The sequence below is a fragment of the Delphinus delphis genome, chromosome 11 (assembly GCF_949987515.2).
Source record: "Delphinus delphis chromosome 11, mDelDel1.2, whole genome shotgun sequence".
NCBI classification, from domain to species: Eukaryota; Metazoa; Chordata; class Mammalia; order Artiodactyla; family Delphinidae; genus Delphinus; species Delphinus delphis.
Genome location: NC_082693.1, coordinates 6,836,415 through 6,857,184, shown reverse-complemented (window position 1 = coordinate 6,857,184; position 20,770 = coordinate 6,836,415). Strand labels below are relative to the sequence as shown.

The 20,770-nt window shown below is 49.0% G+C and overlaps 2 protein-coding genes and 1 non-coding gene across 12 annotated transcripts in view; all 3 read left to right on the top strand.

The window, feature by feature from the left end:
• The window catches only part of CHD4 (chromodomain helicase DNA binding protein 4), a 30,010-nt gene extending 19,205 nt beyond the window's left edge, over positions 1–10,805 (top strand). For 3 of the 9 annotated variants that reach the window (XM_060024178.1, XM_060024180.1, XM_060024173.1), the window contains exons 26-40: positions 2,153–2,333; positions 2,418–2,504; positions 2,596–2,684; positions 2,789–2,922; positions 3,252–3,396; positions 3,510–3,675; positions 3,938–4,035; positions 4,145–4,274; positions 4,521–4,592; positions 4,889–5,026; positions 5,282–5,390; positions 5,505–5,637; positions 8,905–9,103; positions 9,848–10,011; positions 10,194–10,805. In XM_060024178.1, coding sequence (XP_059880161.1) covers positions 2,153–2,333; positions 2,418–2,504; positions 2,596–2,684; positions 2,789–2,922; positions 3,252–3,396; positions 3,510–3,675; positions 3,938–4,035; positions 4,145–4,274; positions 4,521–4,592; positions 4,889–5,026; positions 5,282–5,390; positions 5,505–5,637; positions 8,905–9,103; positions 9,848–10,011; positions 10,194–10,211 — 1,863 coding nt within the window. In that variant the 3' untranslated portion in view covers positions 10,212–10,805. The other 6 variants (XM_060024179.1, XM_060024175.1, XM_060024176.1 and 3 more) reach the window with 5 other exon arrangements.
• LOC132434643 (small Cajal body-specific RNA 11) lies at positions 3,715–3,854 on the top strand. The gene has a single exon (XR_009521361.1). It is a non-coding gene; the product is annotated as a small Cajal body-specific RNA 11 (non-coding RNA).
• Positions 10,806–11,702: 897 nt separating the features above from the next.
• On the top strand, positions 11,703–20,588 carry NOP2 (NOP2 nucleolar protein). 2 transcript variants are annotated; one of them, XM_060024171.1, is made up of 16 exons: positions 11,703–11,777; positions 12,061–12,170; positions 13,241–13,286; positions 13,468–13,556; positions 13,747–13,985; positions 15,067–15,122; positions 15,243–15,405; positions 15,502–15,699; positions 15,855–15,944; positions 16,810–16,897; positions 16,974–17,114; positions 17,646–17,785; positions 17,928–18,017; positions 18,197–18,283; positions 18,394–18,622; positions 19,799–20,588. In XM_060024171.1, exons 2-16 carry the CDS (start codon positions 12,065–12,067, stop codon positions 20,482–20,484), a joined length of 2,448 nt encoding a protein of 815 aa, XP_059880154.1. In that variant the 5' UTR covers positions 11,703–11,777; positions 12,061–12,064; the 3' UTR covers positions 20,485–20,588. The 2 variants fall into 2 exon arrangements, with proteins under 2 accessions (XP_059880154.1, XP_059880153.1); XM_060024170.1 differs by having other exon boundaries at positions 18,161–18,283.
• Positions 20,589–20,770: the final 182 nt, after the last annotated feature.

Genomic DNA, 20,770 nt, shown 5'->3' with positions numbered 1-20,770 from the left:
TGTTGGTTTTTTAATATTGAGCTGCATGAGCTGTTTATATGTTTTGGAAATTAATCCTTTGTCGATTGATTTGTTTGCAAATATTTTCTCCCATTCTGAGGGCTGTCTTTTCATCTTGTTTGTAGTTTCCTTTGCTTTGCAAAAGCTTTTAAGTTTCATTAGGTCCCATTAAACTTTATTTTTTGAATAGATGGTGTAGCCCTCCATATCTTTGGTTCCTCCACATCTGCAGATTCAACTGACCATGGACCATGTAATACCGTAGTATTTACTATTGAGAAATATCTGCATATAAATGGATTCATGCAGTTCAAACCTGTGTTGTTCAAGGGTCAACTGTAATTCACCTAGTTCAAAATTCAAAAGCTACAGAAGTATCTCTTTCCCACTCCAGTCCTTTGGTTACCTAGCTCCCTCCCTGGGGATAAGGGATATGTATTTTATAAATTATTTTATGTGCGCACAAATTACATATATATGTATATATACATATACATGTATATACATATGAATGCCTTTTTTCCTCTTCCTTTTAAGGAAAGTAGTTGTTTTTTTTAATTGAAGTATATTTGATTTACAATGTTGTGTTAATTTCTGCTGTACAGCAAAGTGACTCAGTTTTACATATATATATATTCTCTTATTTTATATATACTCTTTTCCACTATGGCAGTTCCCTGTGCTATACAGTAGGACCTGTTGTTTATCCATTCTCTATATAAAAGCTTACATCTGCTAACCCCAGCCTCCCACTCCATCCCTCCCCCAACCCCCTCCCCCTTGGCAACCACCAGTCTGTTCTCTACATCCGTGATTCTGTTTCTCTCTCTGTCCGTGATTCTGTTTCTGTTACATAGATTCATTTGTGTCCTATTTTAGATTCCACATATAAGTGATATCATATGATATTTGTCTTTCTCTTTCTTACTTCACTTAGTATGATAATCTCTACTTGCATCCATGTTGCTGCATAAGGAAAGTAGTTTCTTATACATGACATTCTGTACCTTATTTTTATCCTCCTAATAAATCTTGGAAGATTTTGTCCAAGTCAGTACCCAAAGAGCTTTCCCCCCTCCGCACCCCTTTATTCGCTGCATAATATGTCCTTATTTGGAAGTACCATAATTTATTTACTTTAAAAAATTGAGATATAATTGACATATGCCATTATATTAGTTTCAGGTGCACAACATAATGATTTGATATTTGTATATTTTGTGAAATGGTCACCTTGATAAGTTTAGTTAACATCTGTCACCATACATAGTTATACATTTTTTTTCCTATGAGAACTTCTGAGGGCTGCTCTTTTAGCAACTTTCAGATATGCAGTATGGTATTAACTATAGTTACTATGCTATACATAAAGTCACCATGACTTATTTATTTTATAACTGGAAGTTTATAGTTACTATTCTATACATAAAGTCACCATGACTTATTTATTTTATAACTGGAAGTTTATACCTTTTGACTCTCTTCACCCTTTTCACCCCCCATAATTTATTCAAGTTCCATAATGATGGATGTTTAGGTTGTTTCTAGTATTATGCTGTTAGCAGCAGCTTAATTCTAATGTAAGGGATTTGGAATTAGTGGTCCTGAATGATCTGAAAAAAAGGTAAGACTTTCAAAGGAGCATAAACATTATTGGGATATAAGAGGATATATATAATTTTTTTTCACGGTTGGTAAACTTTTATGAAGCTTATGCAGAACAGAAAGGGCTTACGGCCCTTCTACTTCCTCTCCTGGGAGAATCTTCTGCAGTGTTGCAGAAGCCTCTCCGTTCTGCCTTGCTGAGGCTGCGACCTCACTTGTCTCCATTTTACTGTCTCGCAACTGTACATGCATCAGCAAAAGGAGTTAAAAGAAAACATACTGCCTCTTCATTCTTCTCTTGTGATAACAACTCCATCCTATATTTTTCTTTAGTTATTTTGACTGCTAATCTAAACATAACCACGAGGAACCAACCATGTCTTGTCAATTAAATTTCTTTTAAGCTCTTAGGTCCAAGCAGGCTCACCAAGTATTTCAGAGTCCAGTCATGAGAAGGAGCTATAGCAGAATGGGGACTATGAGGACCAGGGGTAGCTGGTGGTGCCGACTTCAGCACCCCTGAGTCCTGGCCCTCCCTCTGTCCCAGGAGGAAGAGGAGGTAGAACGGGAAATCATAAAACAGGAAGAAAGTGTGGATCCTGACTACTGGGAGAAATTGCTGCGGCACCATTATGAGCAGCAGCAAGAAGATCTGGCCCGCAATCTGGGCAAAGGAAAAAGAATCCGTAAACAGGTCAACTACAATGATGGCTCCCAGGAGGACCGAGGTGTGTGTGGCCGGCCCCGCCCCCAACCCATGGGCCGTTCCACTAGAGCAGTGGGCCCCGCTCATCTGCCCTCTCTCCCTCCAGATTGGCAGGACGACCAGTCCGACAACCAGTCCGATTATTCAGTGGCCTCAGAGGAAGGTGATGAAGACTTTGATGAACGTTCAGAAGGTGAGGGCTATGCCTTTCTGCTGGATTTTTAAAATATTGCCTTGTCTAATATCCCTATCGGTGTCGCTCACGCATCCTTTTCTTCTCGCAGCTCCCCGCAGGCCCAGTCGCAAGGGCCTGCGGAATGATAAAGATAAGCCATTGCCTCCTCTGTTGGCCCGTGTTGGTGGGAATATTGAAGTAAGTACCGTTGCGTTCTAGGGAAGGCTGGGTGAGTGCTGCTGTCGGGTCTTTGGTGGAGTAAGGTCTACTCCTTCTCTCACCTAGGTTCCTTCTCCCCCCAGGTTCTTGGCTTTAATGCTCGTCAGCGAAAAGCCTTTCTCAATGCGATTATGCGGTATGGGATGCCACCTCAGGACGCTTTTACCACCCAGTGGCTTGTGAGAGATCTGCGAGGCAAGTCAGAGAAGGAGTTCAAGTAAGTTGAGAGCTGGAATGACTGATGTAGAGCAAGGGCTTTTAGTCTCTGGTCACTCCACAGTACTAGTGCAGGCTGTGCAGGACATCGGCTGTCTCCTCTGCTGACGTTGGCAAGGGAAGCTGTTAGTAATAGGGTTCCTTGTACTCCTCGCTTCCCTGGAAGAGGACCTGGCACATGGTGTGGGGTCTGGAGACCAGCTTTCAGCACGATGGTGGGCTTTACCTCAGATGGAGCCATAGTTGATGCCTGACTGCGGGTGGGAAAGAATCTGATCTAGGAGTTGGCATGATTGCTGTTTGACCCATTTCTCTATTTGTTTACTACAGGGCTTACGTCTCTCTTTTTATGCGGCATTTATGTGAGCCAGGAGCAGACGGGGCCGAGACCTTTGCTGATGGTGTACCCCGAGAAGGCCTGTCTCGCCAGCATGTCCTTACTAGGATTGGTGTCATGTCCTTGATTCGCAAGAAGGTGAGCCCTGAACCTCCCTCCATCGTTCAGGGGTTTCTAGGTGAAACTGGAGAGCCAGCAGGAAAGGAACCTAGATGGAATTGGGTCTTCAGCATCTTGTCCCATTGCTGCAGGTTCAGGAGTTTGAACATGTTAATGGGCGCTGGAGCATGCCCGAACTTGCGGAAGTAGAGGAAAACAAGAAAATGTCACAGCCAGGGTCACCTTCCCCAAAGACTCCCACACCCTCCACTCCAGGGGACACACAACCCAATACTCCTGCACCTGCCCCACCTGCTGGTAAGTCTGCCTGGACTGTTGTTTTCTATCCTTTTCTTCTTGTCCTGGCCTTTGCTTTTTCTGTTTCCCTGTACTCAGTTCTAACAGGGGAGTCTGGCAGGACACACAGCAATCTCCCTCTCAGTTTAGGAGGGCTGTCCTAAGAATAGGGCTGGCTCTTAAAGGCACGAGAGGACAGTTAAGATGAGACAAACTGAGAAGGTGTGACCTTCTCTCTGATCTGGGACCTTCTTCCTAATGAATGTCTATTATTGGTGTGCAGAGGATGGGATAAAAATAGAGGAAAATAGCCTCAAAGAAGAAGACAGTGCAGAAGGAGAAAAGGAAGTGAAATCTGCAGCCCCTGAAGCCACTGTTGAGGTAAGAGACGGGGGTGACTGGATGCCGCACCAAAGGCAGATGGAGAAGCCTGTTCTTCCTCTTGGGTGCTGGCCTGTCTGCTTCAGCTTCTTTCTTCTTTCCTTTGAAGTGTACACAGCCCCCTGCCCCTGCCTCAGAGGATGAAAAAGTCCTTGTTGAGCCTCCCGAGGGAGAGGAGAAAGTGGAAAAGGCAGAGGTCAAGGAGAGAACAGAGGAACCAATGGAGACAGATCCCAAAGGTATGTACATTTTCACACACTACAGATCCCTGTGAACCACAGTTGCTCTTGGGCTTGCAGCCCGGCTGGAGGGAAGTCCAGAGGAAGTGACACACTGAAGAATCTTGTACCCTTGATTTTAAACTGTGGGCTTTTTCTCTCTCAAGACATCTTTTATGACTTTCATCATGATTTAGGTTCAGGATATAGTGTAGAACAGAGAATACACTTCCTTAGACATGCTCTCAGTGCCATCTGTTCTCCCAGGTATTGCTGATGTGGAGAAGGTGGAGGAGAAGTCAGCAGTCGATCTGATTCCCATTGTGGTGGAGGACAAAGGTGGGTGTTTGGAGAAGCTGACTGTGCTTTTAAAAGGACTCTAAAGCTGAAAGGAAGGACTTTATCTCTTGGACACCCCTCCACCCCCAGGTTCCCCCATCCATACCCATATAATCATTTTATCCCAAGCTAAAAGACTCCACCTCTCCCCACATGTGGCTGTCGGTGGGCCAGTGGCACCTGTTCCTGGGTTTAAGAACACTTCTGTGGAGAAGGGTGGAGGTGGCTGGGTATCTTGTAGCATATGGTGCTGGCTTCTGTCTGGAGCTGACATTTTTCTTCTGCATGTCCTGTAGAGGAGAAGAAAGAAGAAGAAGAGAAAAAAGAGGTGATGCTTCAGAATGGAGAGACCCCCAAGGACCTGAATGATGAGAAGCAGAAGAAAAATATTAAACAGCGTTTCATGTTCAACATTGCAGATGGCGGTTTTACTGGTATGAAAAAGAGGGGCCCACTTGGGGTTAGATGAATTCGAGGTGAAACCAGGGTTCTTGTCAGAAACCAGGGTACAGAGACTTTACCTCTCCTAGAGAGAATGCCAGGCTGACTGCACACCCTTCTGGGGTCCATGTTAGAAAGCCAGAGGCATATTAAGTTGGTATCAGGGAATCAGGAATAAATAGCTTTTTGAATTCTCACAGATGTTTGCCTTTCTTTTTCTCCCCAACCTTCCCTAAATTCCTCTTCAGAGTTGCACTCCCTCTGGCAGAATGAGGAGCGGGCAGCCACAGTCACCAAGAAGACTTATGAGATCTGGCACCGACGGCATGACTACTGGCTGCTGGCTGGCATCATAAAGTATCCTTTGCCTGAGTTGGGGCTGAGGTCCTTGGTGAAGGTTTCTGAGGGTCCACAGTTTGAAGTTCTTAATTTCCTTGTTTCGTTTTTCCTGAGCAATTAATTTTCCAATAGCCATGGCTATGCCCGGTGGCAGGACATCCAGAATGACCCACGCTATGCTATCCTCAATGAGCCTTTCAAGGGTGAAATGAACCGTGGCAATTTCTTAGAGATCAAGAATAAGTTTCTAGCCCGAAGGTTCAAGGTGAGCAGGACGAGGAGGAATACAGCGTTGACGTGGCAGCCTTTAAAGTGCAGAAGGGACTAAAGGAGGGAGTCTGCTCATTCAGCCACGTTGATTATTGTGTTCTCCTGTGCACTTCGCTTTGTATTCTGTGAAAGGCTTTGCTCCCAAGTATCTTAAATATTAGAGATCAACACATACAGACCTGAAGGTTAACCAGTTGGTTAAGGGCTGAAGATGACTGTGCCTGATGCATGACACAGCCCAGTGCAGTGGGTGTGCTGGGGGAACACGGTAGGCTGGAGTGTTCAGGAAAGATACAGAGGTGGGACTGAATTGGATCTCTGAGGAGGCAGGGCTGCCAGTGGGCTGGTGGTACTTTTTTCTGGGTCTGTGTGGATGAAGGGTGGGGTAGACGCAAAGGGGTAGAGCTCCATTTTCAGAATCACTAGGGCTGATACGCCCAGGACTGAAGGGGAGTTTTCCTCAGGGATTCAGCAAATGCATATTAAGGGCACCTTGTGTGCAGACCATCATAATGGGATACCATGGAGATGAGACACGTGGATCTTAACGCTGAGTATAATTGGGGGAATAAGAAATGTACACTAATAAACCTTCAAATATCACGTGCTAGGGAATGGGTGGGCCAGGGACAGGCCTGGTGCCTGTTCTCAAGGAGCTCTCAGTTTAACGTGGAGGCAGATTGTGGTCAAATGAATGTCATTCTGTGTGTTGCGAGGGAGACTGCTAAATCCTTAAGAAAGTTCTCCAGAGGGAATGTGGGGAGAGCTCACAAATGCTCCAGGGAGAAGATGGCATTGGAATGAAGTTTCGGTGAATGTAATAGAGATTGCCGGATAGAAACAGAAGGCCCTTTGATCAAAAGAATTAGGTTAGGCAAAGACAGAGCCTGGAGAGCTTATGGTGTTTGGAAACAGCAGATAGTCCAGGTGGGGTGTAGAAGACACTTGTGTTGGTGATGGTGGGAGGTACGTTGGAGAGAGAAGTAAGGCTGGAGGTCGGTAGGTAGGTTTTTGGCACCAGATAAGAGAGTTTGGACTTTACCTTATAGTTCATGGGCAGCCATTGAGGGTTTGTGAAGGGTTTTGATACAGCCAAGGGAAACTGAAACAGAACATTCATGAGATTACAGAACTATCAATAGTCATGAGGTAGTAAGGGCTCGTCTGTGATGCTGGTTGTGGAAAATGAGAAGGATAAGATAAAGGGAACGAGGGACCTCCCTGGTGGTCCAGTGGTTAAGACTGCACTCCCAGTGCAGGGGGCCCGGGTTTGATCCCTGGTCAGGGAACTAGATCCCCCGTGCCACAACTAAGATCCAGCGTGCTGCAACTAAGACCCGGTGCAGCCAAATAAATAAAGACTAAAAAAAAAATAAATAAATAAAAGATAAAGGGAATGAAACACCAAGGAATTTACAGGATTTACTGATTTACTGTAGGGGTCAGCAAACTATTAAGGGGCCAGAGTAATTCAAGCTTTGTGAGACACTGATACTCAGCTCTGTCATAGTGGGCAAGCAGCCACAGGTGATAAGTATGAATATGTTCCAGTAAAACTTTTTTTATCGACACTAAAATTTGAACTTCCTATAATTTTTATGAAGCTTTATAAGCTATTATTTTGATTTTTTTTCAACCATTTAAAAATGAAGAACCCATTCTTAGCTCTTGGGCCATCCAAAAACAGGCAGTGGCCCAGATTTGGCCCACAGGCCATAGTTTGCTGACCCCTGAGTTACTTTATTGAATTTGAGATACAAAGGAATGAGACTCCAAAAATAACTGAAGTTTTGAGTCTGAGTCACTGAGAAAGTTAAATTACTATTGGCAGATCAGGGAAGTGAGGAGAGGGAGCAGTTTGTAGAAAAAAGTTAAGTTCAATTTTAGACAAGTCATTTGGTGTTTTTCACAAGTAAATATCCTCCCAGTACTCCCACCACCGTTAAACAAGTGGGATAAAAGTGATCAACCACGCACGAGTGGGATCAGAACAATCAGTGCTTGAGATGCGTGTTTGAAAAGCACCAACTCATTTGCACAGAGGTGCTGGCTGATGCCAGGAGGGGAGAGAGCGCTTGGGAGAATGCTGATCCTGGAGAAAGCTCATAGTTTGGGGCAAGAGGGAGGGGAGTTGGTGAAGGAGACAGGGTGGTATATAGATTGAAAGGAGGTGCTTGGTCTGTTTGGGGATAAGTTAGGCCTGAATTGGAGCCAGGTCTTCTGGAAGAAACAACTGTCCATTCTCATACTGTCCTTTTTCCTGACCCCTAGTGGATTCATTCTTTTTAAGAACCAGTGGATACTTGAGTAAAATAAGTCTCATAAGTCATGAATCAACATTCTGTCCCTTGAAATGTATTTCAAAGGCTGTTTTACACAGCTCCATCAGGTGACATGTGCAAGTGTTCGTTGCATTATGATTTTTGGTGGTGGGGCCTGGAGGCAACCTAGATGTTTGACATTGGGAGTGTGGGTAGGTAAAATGTGGATTCACATCACCGAGCATTAAGAAACAACAAAATACACGTTTTGTAACATAAATGGACCTTTAAAAAAGGTATGTAGTGGGGAAATGAAAAAGCATTTTATAATGTACAGAAAAACATTCTGTAAATGAGGAATGTGCACATGAAACAATACTGTCTTCAAGAAAACCCACAAAAAGACACACAGTAGGTATATTAGAAGGGTTGCCTATTGAGGAAGGAAAGGAATGGGAGTGAGATATAGAGATGAAAGAAAAGAAACAACAGGAATAATTTTAGAGAGTAAAACAACTTGATAGGGTAGATGGACTGCCATGCAACCATTAAGTCATCTGTATTCTGTAATAACCTAAACGGGAAAAGAATTTGAAAAAGAATGGGGGAAAAAAACGTCATCTTTTATAAAGAGCAGCTAATAACAAGGGAAGAGCCTTACTATGTAACTTTGAGTCGATACAATATAAATACGTATATAGAATCTTAATTCTGTAAAAAACATGTAACAGAAAACCTCAAAATGTTAACAGTAGCTCTCAGAGGTGGAATTGTGATTTTAATTCTTTATACATTCTGTATTTTCTAAATTGAGGATTTATCATTTTTGTATAAGAGTGAATCAATAAAGGGTAAAGAGCTTTAAAAACACAGACCTTCAAAGTGGGGTGAAAAAGGCAATGGAATGTTGAACTGGCCAGGTGTGGGTTCTGAGAGGCCCGTGAGAAATGAGCAAAGTGAGGGTCAGTCCAGCTGCCGTCTCCTGTTTCTCTCTTGTCCAGCTCTTAGAACAAGCCCTGGTGATTGAGGAGCAGCTGCGTCGGGCGGCTTACCTGAACATGTCAGAGGACCCCTCTCACCCTTCCATGGCCCTGAACACCCGCTTTGCTGAGGTGGAGTGTTTGGCAGAGAGTCATCAGCACCTGTCCAAGGAGTCGATGGCGGGAAACAAGCCAGCAAATGCGGTCCTGCACAAAGGTAGCCAGTGGCTCCCCTGCCTCCTGTGGACTTGGCCTCCCTCCTCCTCTGCCCCTCCCCGACACACACCTACTTCTCAGGTCTGAGCCTTTTTTGGAGCCCCTTTCTTTGTCTGGGAGCTTAGGGTGTGCTGGGGATCCTTGCGTTCCTTCTTAGGAAGCTAACATCTTAGAGACGGTCAAGGACAGTAGTTCTTTGCTTTTTAACTCTTGAATGTATTCCAGTTCTTGGAGGTGGAAAGCAAAGCAGAATAATATAGTGTGATCTGGGATAGTTTAGAGGTAACAAGGTGATTGAAGATCTTGTCAAATTCTAGACTGCTTTCAACATTCTGTTTTTAATTAAAGTTAAGACATTGTAAGGGGGATGGAGGGTGAAATAAGGAAAAGAAAGCTGTTATAAAGGAAGAGGGAGACAGCTCCAAAGGTGCAGAGGAAAGATAGTGAGAAGAGGAAACAATAGGAATAGCTATTGAAGAAGTGGAGGAAACAGAGACAATAGGGATCAAGGGACAGTTGGCTTTAGAAAGCACAGAATCATGGACAGTTGGAACTGGAATATGAGGGACAGGAATTTGAGTGTGGTGGAGCCAGGTCAGGTGACTCAGTGACAAAAGACAGTACTCCGGCACATCAGTCACTTGGTCATTGAGAAGTAATGGGTGTGTGTGGGGGGTCCACTTAATGGGAAAGATGGACCTCGGTCTTGACTACCATGGCTCACCGCCTCTTTTTCTTGCCCCTGCAGTTCTGAAACAGCTAGAAGAACTGCTGAGTGACATGAAAGCCGATGTGACTCGACTCCCAGCTACTATTGCCCGAATTCCCCCAGTTGCTGTGAGGCTACAGATGTCAGAGCGTAATATTCTCAGTCGCCTGGCAAACCGGGCACCTGAACCACCTCCACAGCAGGTATAGGACCATTTTCGTCTGGCCAGCTCTTCCAACAGAGCCATTCTAGAACTTTAACTCTGCTGTCTGTCCCTAGCTTTACATACTGGGCAGGTGGGGCTGGCTTACCAGTGAGTTCCCTTGGGATCAGGTGGGTTCCTGGAGTCTGGAATTCTGACTCCCTTGGCTTTCTCTTCCTATAGGTAGCCCAGCAGCAGTGAAGATCCAGATTGATGATACCATCTCCACCGCTGAGCAGTGACCTTCCTCACTTTCCCTTGCCCAGCTTCTCCCCTGGGGGCCTGAGAGACCCTCTCCTTCCTTCTGCCCCATCTTCCAAGTTGTAGAGGAACAGCCCCGCTGAGCACTGGGGGAGGGGAGGGAGTGAGGGGCAGTGGTGCCCTTCCTGCTGGAGAGACATGCAGCAGTAGCGCCGGCGCCATCTGCGGGGAGCTGGCGGGCTGGCCTTCCGGGCCCTGGCTTCTCCCCACTGTAACGTCTGTTACACACAAACTGTTGCGGGTTCCCAACAGGCTTGAAGAAAATGATCAGAATTTCTTCCTCCTTTTGGTTTTATTTTGTTGGTTTATTTTGTGTTTTTTCTCCTTTTTTGGGGGGTATTCACAGTGGGCCGGGCCCCTGGGTGAGACACAGCTACCTCTGTTGGCATCTTTTTAATACCAGGAACCCAGCGGCTCCAGCCCCTGAGTGGCTAGAATTAAATAAAGTGGAAAAAAAAAAAAAAAAAAGAACCAAAAGCATAAAAAACCACAGCAAATTTCTTGACGAAAATTGAAAATAAAATTTTCCTTGTATTTTAGTGCTCTCGTTCAGTGTGGGTGTAGGTGCAGGTGGATGAATGTTTCTGTATGGGAGCCTTGGGACGTGTGTTTGGAGACGAAGGGTTTCCTTGTGTCCTGAGATTTCACGAAAGAGCCGAGTTCCCACTGTGCACGTGCTGTGTGCTGACAAGCCCACCTGTGCACAGCGGGGCCACCGGAGCCGCCGGGTTCACAGCCCACACCGCGGCCTCCTGGATCCGCGAGGGTGCGGAAGCAGACTTCTCCGGGCTGTGGACGTCGCGCGTATAAAATGAAGGGGTCTTCCTCGCAGAGTTGGGAAAACAAAACCAACGAAGGGCTGGAAGAGTTTTAACAGCTAAGCACCACCTTGCTGTCTATTTGAAGAAAGGCTGAAGTCGGTTTTTCTGTTAACTTGCGTGAATGAAGTCAGGACGCGAGATGCCTTCCTCCCGACCTCCAAGACGGGAACCTGGGCAGAGAGGACCGTTATCTGAGGGGGAGCGCGGGGTCTGGGGTCAAGGAAGAGGGTTTCCGCGTCGCAGGCGTGGGGTCCCCCGATCTTGAGGCGATGTCGGGCGGAGGAGGGCCCGGCTCTGGCGCCTCCGTTCGAGGGGAAGGGGCTGCTTTCGGGTACAGTATTTCCGACAAATCTGCAGTGAGGCGAAAGGCCCATGCCCGGAGGGGAGGGCGGGGAAGCCGAAAACGCCTTGGGTGCACCACCTTCTCCGGCCGGGGGGAAAGCAGAGCGGTCCGCCCGAGAATCGTGCCCGGCCGCACGGCCCCCCAGCCCCGCGCGGGCCGGGTAAGCAAACGTTCCGGCTTCCGCGGCGGACCGGAAGACCGGAAGAGGCGGGGCCTCGGCAGGCACGCAGGGCGCCTGCGTAAGACGTTTTCGTGGTGCGGCGTCGGAGCGCTTGTCCTGGGCCGCACGTGGAGCTCCGCGCCTGCTTCCGAATCCCGTCTCGGGGCTGGATTGGCTTCCAGGTGAGCCGAGGCTTCGGGCGTGTCTGGAGGAATTTGGGGAAGGAAGGGTGAGGCGCTGGCCTGGACTGGGGCGTGGGGAGGGTGGGGGTACGCGGTACCTAGGGCGTGAGACCCAGGGCCCGGGGCTCAGCGTGGAGTGGAGGTTTGGACAGGCCTCGAGGGGCTGTTGAGTCGAGGTTCTGGTGGAGGCGATACCCTCTCCCGCTCCATTTCGCTTCGTCTGCGTTCTGCCTTTCCCTTACAATACGCGCTCTTCTACTGTCTCCCGTTTTGTTTTCCCCAGTACCATGGGGCGTAAATTGGACCCTACGAAGAAGGAGAAGCGCGGGCCGGGCCGAAAGGCCCGGAAACAGAAAGGTGCCGAGACCGAACTTGCCAAATTCTTGCCTGCAGGTAGGGGTCTGGCGTGCTCCCTCTCCCGATTCTCCAGCTTTTGCGCTATTCTTTTATCTGTAGCTCACCCCTTCCGTTTTTTTAGTCATTTTGTGTGTTCGCTTTCTGTTAAAGCGGAATTTTCTTTTAATGAGTTAGTAGGAAATAAGTAGGAATGAAGTACTCTCATTAGCGTTTAGAACTTAGGGAAGATGCGACTGGGACACAAGTACTCAGGCAAGGAGAGGTGTGGTTTAACACTGCGGGAGTTCAGAGGAAGGGGGATCCCACGGAGTTAGAGAGTTTGAGAAGATTTTGTTTGAAAAGATTTTGTGAAGCAGTTGGGTTTTGAAAAATGGGTGACATTTTAGCAAGTGGAAGTTGGAAGGGGATAGTCCAGTCACTGTGAACTGCATTGTTGAGGGCATGGAGATGGGAAAGCACAGATCTGTTTCCTGCATGGTTAGTAGTCTACTGCATGGAAGACTGGGTGGGAGGGAAGAGTGGGCAAGCAGTTTGTGTTGAACATCATATAAAAGATGCAGTTTACTGAGGTGTTGGCAAATGCTAAACACTATACCGAAGCCTTTGGACACATTGTATCCTCTCATTCTCAGTGTCCTGTGAGAGAGGCCCTGCTAAGGAAATGGGTGCTGAGAGGTTAACCTGTAAATAGTTATTAAATGACAGAGCTGAGATTTAAATTTTCTGTTTCTTGGAGAGTATACGAACAGCAGCAGTTGTAAAGGTAAAATGTATCGTGGTTGGTAACTGATGAGTTGAGAGTAAAAGAAAGGGGAGAAGAAAGTTTTGAATCTGTGTTACCAGAATGATGATGATGCTGTGTGTTGAAATCAGTCTGGAGGGAGGCCCTGTTTGGATTTGGCTGGTGAACAGCCAGGTGGAAATCATCTCCTCTACATCTCTTATCCAGCTCCCGGTAGAGCACAGTGGAGTGAGTTATCATCTACTGCCTCTAACTAGTGTTCCAATTCTTTTCCCTTTTATTTCCTTTCCCGTTGCTTTTTTTTTTTCATTTCCCCTGTAACCTCCTGTTCTGCCTGTTTAAAAAAATTTTTTTTTTTAAACAGGTGGTGATGAAAATTTCAAGAGGTTGTCCAGTCGTGCCCGAAAGAGGTGAGTGTGCATGTCTAGACTTACGTTACCCAGGTTAAACTGGTCCCACTCATCTTTAGGCACTGCTCCCATGTGATCATGCTGATGGAAAGAGCTGTTGGGGACTGTCAGGTTTCCCTGCACTGGGAAGTGGCAGAGCCTAGAGGTGTGTTCCATTTCCTCACTCCTTTTATGTTTTCAGGGCAGCCAGGAGGAGGTTGGGCTCTGCTGAAGCCCCTGAGATGAATAAGTCCCCTGGGGCCAAACCATTGCCTGGAAAGCTGTCAGAAGGTCAGTGGACATAGGAGCTGGGTGCCACGTGAGGAGTCCTCTGGGTCCTGGGTAGGGAGGGGCTTGTTGAGTATTTCTGAAGTGAAAGGAACAGCCAGAGGACGTTCTTGGGGGTAGGAAGTACAGAGGCTCCATCAGTGTGTGGCTGCCATCAGTCCAGGATTCTTCAAACCCTCTGGGATCTCTGCAGGAGCTGTCCAGGCACCCAGTAAGAAGGGAGCCCCGTCCTTATTTAACAGTGCTCGAGGCAAGAAGCGCCCAGCACCAACCCACAGCAGTGACGAGGAAGAAGAGGAGGAAGACTCTGAAGGGGGTGGTGTGGCGAACCAGGGGGACCTCTGGGGCTCCGAGGACAGTGACGCTGATATGGTAGATGACTATGGAGCTGACTCCAGCTCAGAGGACGAAGATGAGGATGACGGTGCAGAGGTGAGCTTTATCTCTCTGGGTCTTCAGAAAGCTATCCTTGCCTTTTAGAGTCTTTCCAGATCCTTGAGACTATCTCTCGGTGACAAGGATAAGCCTGAGTGGAGAAAAGGGATTTTAGCGTTCCATCACTTTTCGTAGCACCTTACCTCCTCTCAGCGCATGTGCAAGTTTAAAAGAGCCACAGGATAGAGCACTTTAAAATATAACGATGCTCAGTGCTGGTGAGGACAGGGGAAGGCGGACACTTGTATGGCCCCACTGCTGGGACTAGAAATGCACACTTTTTTTTTTTTTAAGCATTTGGTATCTGAGAACCTTAAAAAGGTTTTTCCTTTTCACTTAGTAATTCCACCTTAGAAAGGTGATCCAGAATGTAGACAGGTTTACTTGCCGAAGTATAAGAAGTTATCATGTATTATACAGTTTAAGTATATGAGTGTGTTACTAGGAAAATTCAAGCATAATCGAGTCGTATGGAATAAAAAGGAAGTTCCCACTTTCACCCCTCTCCCCCAACCCCCCTTCTCTCTGCAGAGCTACTGTTTTGCGATTTCCAGGCACCATGTGGACCATAATGCCCAAACTCTGGAAACTTCCAAAATGCCTAATAGGCTTAAGTGAACTGTGGTTCATTCGTATGCTAAATTAACGTTTGGCCATTGCGTCTGTGAAAATGCTTGTGATCTGTGAATGAGAAAAGGCGAGAAACAGACTCGAAAATGAATCATGATTTTAACTGTGTGAAAAATGTAGAGTAAGCGTGGAGGAAAATATGGCAAAACGGGTGCCCAGGGCAGTTTTTGTGTGTGTGTATGTGTGTGTGTGTGTGTCCGTGTCCTGCCTGCCCACCCGTGTACATATGGGTATGGGAAGAACAATGTACCGAACTCTTTCAATCCATCATTTCACTTCAGTAATGGTAAATATTTTGCTAATCTTATATTCACTTCTTCAGGGTCTAAATTTTTTTCTGGGAGCAAGAGTTATGTTTGTATTTAGGAAAAAAACAGAGGTAGGAAGTATTTCATGGGCTGGTGGAAGGGCAAGCTTTGCATCACCAGCCTCTTGTCTCTTTATTCAGTTGCTGCCCATTGAAAGGGCTGCTCGGAAGCAGAAGGCCCAGGAGGCTGTTGCTGGGTGAGTTTTGGAAACTCTTAGGGTGGAGAGTAGGCAGTGGCTGGGATGAAGGAAAATGTGAGGAAGGAGGAGGTGTCTGCTTTGATCTGTGAACCACTCTGTTCTTGGACCTGTTTATAGGGGCCAGTGGAGTGAGGAGGAGACCTACGAAGAGGAGGAAGAGGAGAAAGTGTCCCCTGGGTCAGGTCCCAAAGAGGATGATGAGATGGAAGGGGACCTGCAGATCAACGCGGACGAGGAGGAGACTTTTGTGCTGCCCCCTGCTGGGGAGATGGAGCAGGATATCCTTCTGGGGCAGGGGGAGCCGGAGGGGGATGCTGGGGAGAAGGCATTTCCAGGCCCCAGGAAACCAGGAAGCAGTTCCTTAACAGGTCCACATGCCCAGGTTCCAGACTTGCAGCGAGTTCACAAGCGCATCCAAGACATAGTGGGAGTGCTGCGCGATTTTGGGACTCAGCGGGAGGAAGGTCGGTCTCGTTCTGAATACCTGCAGCGGCTTCGGAAGGATCTGGCCACTTACTACTCCTATGGAGACTTCCTCCTTGGCAAGCTTATGGACCTCTTTCCTCTGTCTGAGGTACCGACTTGCCATTCTGATGCCCTTCATGCTTTTCTTTCCTCACTCTCTCTTCTCTTACACTGTGTAAGAAGGCAGCCAGCCCCCTTGCTCTCTGCTTTTCTGGCTGCGCTCCTAGGCCAGCCTGACCTGCTCCCTGCCATGCTCTGTCCCAGCTGGTGGAGTTTTTGGAAGCCAATGAGGTGCCTCGGCCCATCACCCTCAGGACCAATACCTTGAAGACCCGGCGCCGGGACCTCGCTCAGGTGAGGGGTGGGCCCTGAGGTTTGCTTGTCTCAGGGAGGCACTGAATCCCAGAGACCCCCGCCCACCCCCCCCGTCCCACCGCACTGGGCGTGGGGGGTCTTAGTACCTAGGCATTTCTTGGTACAGGCATGGTCCCAGGAGGCAGACCTAGGCCTGGTGTCACGCTGGGTCTGTCTGGCAGGGCTGAGGACCTCTGTCGATTGGGGAGCTCGTCCCTTCAGCCTCTGCTCCCTGTGACAGGGCTGAGACATCCGCATCACGATGAAAATGCCGCCTCACAGAGAAGTGGGAGGGGGTTGTCTGCCTCGTAGATGATTGAGAAGCTGGTGAGGCTGTGATCCCTATCCCCGGGAAAAGACGTGACACACACACACAAGCAGTGTTTTAAGCTCCTCGTTTCCAGGGGTTCAGGGGCCCCAGGTTAAAACCCTGGTGCCAGAGGCAGTGGTGTGGCCTTGTGTGTTGTCTGTCTCCTGGTGTCTGTCTTCTGTTGCCTCTCCCTGGAAGGTAACTCGATAGTTATCTTTAACGTTGCTATAACCAATAACGTTAAGTTTTAGGATGGCAAGGGGGCTGAGGCTCTTGGAAAGTCGGGGTCCATTTCCAGGAGATGAAAGAACAGGAGCTGGCAGTGTGCTCCATTGGGATGGAATTCAGACCTTGAGTTAGAACCTGAGGCTAAGGAAGAGGAGACCATGGGATGGGACAGACTGTTCCGTGCGCCTGTGATGATTGTGTCCTGACTAAGCTCCAGGGGTCGTGGTGCCACGGGCCTCCTGCCAGGACCAGGGTGTCACGTCTCCAGTCCCCTACTGGGTATAGTAGCTTCCGACGTTTTAACACTTTCATCCATCTTATTTTCAGGCGCTGATCAATCGTGGGGTTAACCTGGATCCCCTGGGCAAGTGGTCGAAGACTGGACTCGTGGTATATGATTCTTCGGTGCCCATTGGTAAGTGTTCCCTGCCCCGGAGCCCTTCTGCCCGTGCCCTCGTCCCAGCATGTCACAGGCGGGTCCTCATCCACAGGTGCCACTCCCGAGTACCTGGCTGGGCACTACATGCTGCAGGGGGCCTCCAGCATGTTGCCCGTCATGGCCTTGGCACCCCAGGAACATGAGCGGATCCTGGACATGTGTTGTGCCCCTGGAGGAAAGACCAGCTACATAGGTATGAGAAGGGCTGGTGGGGCTAGGCTTCAGCTGGCACTCTGCTTATGAAGGAGGTGGGGTTGCACAGGCGGTCAGCAGAGTGGGCGGCAGCACAGGTTCTGGGGGCGGCCCAGCTCCAGCCCCACGAGGGCCTCTTACTGCCCACATGACCTTGGGCACCTGTGGAACGGCGAGGTGATGGTGCTCGTGTTGGCTGTTATGTTATGCGTGGGTCCTGAGGGTTGAGGTGCGCATATGCAAGTCCCTGGCACAGTAACCGCTACGTATAATTAGTCGTAACCATTTTATTAAACTGTTATCCCTTGGAAGAAGTAACTTAGTCTGAAGGATCAGAAGGGTGTTCAGTAACAGAAAAGTCATCCTGGCGGGCTCGCTTATCACAGGGCTGGTGCGGACCGGGTAGCCGGTGGGGTTGCAGCTTATTTGGGGAAGGGGTGAGACTTCACAGGCAGAGTCTTGGGCTAGAGGGTGGCCGGCAGGTGTGGAGGCACAGGAGCTGCCGGTGAGCACTGTGCCCTCCTCCCTTCAGCCCAGCTCATGAAGAACACAGGTGTGATCCTCGCCAATGACGCCAATGCCGAGCGGCTCAGGAGCGTCGTGGGCAACCTGCACCGGCTGGGAGTCACCAACACCGTCATCAGCCACTATGACGGGCGCCAGTTTCCCAAGGTGGGGCTCCCCGCTGTGTGTCTCTCCTGGGGCGTCTCACCTGCTCCCTTCCCGACCTCAGGATGTTGAGACCTGCCCTTAGGAAATAATCGGTATGGTTCAGGTTGCCGAAAACATCCACTTAGCCTACCTTTTTCCCCAGGTGGTGGGGGGCTTTGACCGAGTCCTGCTGGATGCCCCCTGCAGTGGCACCGGTATCATCTCCAAGGACCCAGCAGTGAAGACGAACAAGGTGCAGGGGTTGGGGGACCTGCTGAAAAGTCTCGGGGAAGGGGGGCTGGCGAAGCGGAGTGGGAGGTGGGCAGTCAGCAGCTCACGTCTCCTGAGGCTACCTTTAGAAAGTCCAGCGCTGTGGGTCTCTCCGTCCTGGGACAGGATGAGAAGGACATCTTGCGCTGCGCTCACCTTCAGAAGGAGCTGCTCCTGAGCGCTATCGACTCTGTCAGCGCCACCTCCAAGACGGGGGGCTACCTCGTCTACTGCACCTGCTCCATCATGGTGAGGCCTGTCGTGGGGCGAGAGGGGGCAGGGCTGGTGCCGGCGCCCCCCAGCACCCCCTCGGCTCCAGCTCCGCTTTCCCTTCCGTCTCTGTCTCCCCCACACGTCAGGTGGAAGAGAACGAGTGGGTGGTAGACTACGCCCTGAGAAAAAGGAACGTGCGGCTGGTGCCCACGGGCCTGGACTTCGGCCAGGAGGGCTTCACCCGCTTCCGGGAAAGGCGCTTCCACCCTACCCTGCGCTCCACCCGCCGCTTCTACCCTCACACCCACAACGTGGATGGTTTCTTTATTGCCAAGTTCAAGAAATTCTCCAATTCTATCCCCCAGTCCCAAACAGGTAAGCAGTGTGCTCTTTGTACCTCTCCTCTCCACCTTTGCTCTTTCTACCATAGCTTCAGGAGGCTTTCTGGTGTGACTGCGGGGAAGGGCGGATCTCGGCCTCCCTCTCCTGGCCTTTGCACGCTTGGGTGAGAGACCCCTTTCATCCCAGCTAGTTGTTCCCAAGCCTGGGCCCCATTCGGTGCGTTACGGGGTTCACGTGGGTGGGGTCTTTCCCTTGATCCTGCCAAATGGCTGCAGTTGGTCGGCACTAAACGCATTCCCAGTGCGAGTGTGGTTTCTTGGCCGAGGGTTGCCTTACTGGTAATAGACCTCTGCCAGTCCAGCCTTGTCAGCACTGGGTTGGCACGCGACTCCTCAGAACTGTCCGTTCTCTGAGCCCATCACACTAATTGCAGATCGTTTCCTCAGCCATCTTGAGGAGTCTGGCCTTGATCTCAAGGGGAAGGGTGGGGTTTTCTGAAACAAGCCTGAGGGCTCTGCCTGCTGGGATGCCACCCTGAGCTGAGTTGGAAGAGGGAGAGGCGGGCTTCTCTGGACACAAACAACATGACTTATTGAGTTGATTTTTTTTCCTCTTCATAAACAATGCCTCTTAACAAAAGTCACATCTGAATGTTAACAGAACAAAAACCTCTTTAAGAAGTAGCAAAATTTCTTGCATTTTTTTTTTGCTGTAACTGTAAAGATACATATTTAGTATGTCTTCATTAATGAAGACTAGCTTTTTCTAGTTGCTCTGTGTGCATTCTTATTTTCCTGCATCTCGTCAAACTCTGCATGAAAAAAATATCTTTTCTGATTAAAAGAAAAGCCCAGTGCTTCAGGTTTTTTCAGGGTTCGCCTCCTCCTTAGAGTGTCTTGTTACCTGCTGGCCTCAAGGGGGCACAGCTTCCTCTGAAAACCTTTTGGCCCAAGGATGGGGATGGGTAGTGATGCCTTCTCTTTAATACAGGGTTCAAATATGACTTGCGTAAAGACCAGGTGATATTAAGTAATATGAAGCCAGGTAATCTGCTCTTAGGCACCGTCCCAATTGTGTGGAACACTTGGCCAAGAGATAGTACCCCGGCAGTTTCCTTATTTTAATACCTCTACCTACCTCCTCCACTAATGATCAAGACCCAGTGATGAGGCCTGTTTTCTCAAACCATCTGTTTAATTTTAACCTCAGGAAATTCTGTGATATCCACCCTTACAAACCTAGACTTGCCCCACCTGAAAGGGCAGGTGACCCCCCAGCCTGAGAGCAGCAGGCAGCCTGCCAAGAAGGCCAGAGTGGCTGGTCAAGCAAAGCAGCGGCTGCAGAAACGGAAACATCCCAAGAAGGCTTCCTTCCAGAAGCAGAACGGTGTCTCCAGAGGGACAGACTCAGAAGTGTCCACTGTGTGTTCTGTCACAAAGGCCCAAGCTTCCTCTAAGCTGCAGGATAGCAGTCAGCCAGCTGAAAAAGCAGCAGGGGTCAGGGAACCAAAGGTAGCCGGGAAGCTACAGCAGCAGTCACCCGAACTGCAGTCCTCCAAGAAAGCTGCCTTCCGGAAGCGGCACGCTCCTCCTAAGGGCACCTGCACGGAAACACCTGCTGTGCCGTCCCTCTCCAAGACGCAGGCCACTCTCAAGCCTGAGGACCGTGGTCAGCCCCTGGGGAACACCACAGGGGCTGAGGAGGTTAAACAGCGGGTGCCAGAGCAGCCTCTCAAGAAAGCTGCCTTCCAGAAACAGAATGGTACCCCCAAGGGACCTAAGACTCCAGTCATGTCCCCCCACCGGGGGGGTCACAGCCGGCCCCCACCAGCAAAGAGGAGAAAATCTCTGTCCAGAGGCGGCCGCCAGCCCCTGCTGTCTCCGATGGATGGTTGAACTATACTGGGGTGGCTCATTGCCATTGTTACTGGGTTGGAACTCTTACCTCTGTGAGGATGGCTTCCCCACTGGGGATGTGAAATTTAATACACATTTTACAATCTCTGGCTGCTGTGTGTTTTTTTGAGGGGACTGGGTACTGGCTTTGCTGCTTGAAGGGTAGAGGTGGGAGGGTGGGACGGGGAACCCCTGAAGAGAGCGGACAGTGTGGTATACTGAGAAATAAGGTCAGTTCCCAGGGACCCAGGGAAGGAGAGTCATGGAGTCAGAGCCTGGGTGTTTG

Bases quoted from the DNA above. Each gene is read 5' to 3' on its own strand.
- NOP2 (XM_060024170.1), top strand. From the start codon at position 12,065: ATGGGGCGTAAATTGGACCCTACGAAGAAGGAGAAGCGCGGGCCGGGC. The intron at 15,406-15,501 runs ATCCTTCTGGGG...ACAGGTCCACAT, and splicing joins CTGGGGAGATGGAGCAGGAT to GCCCAGGTTCCAGACTTGCA. The intron at 17,115-17,645 runs GTATGAGAAGGG...TCCTCCCTTCAG, and splicing joins AGGAAAGACCAGCTACATAG to CCCAGCTCATGAAGAACACA.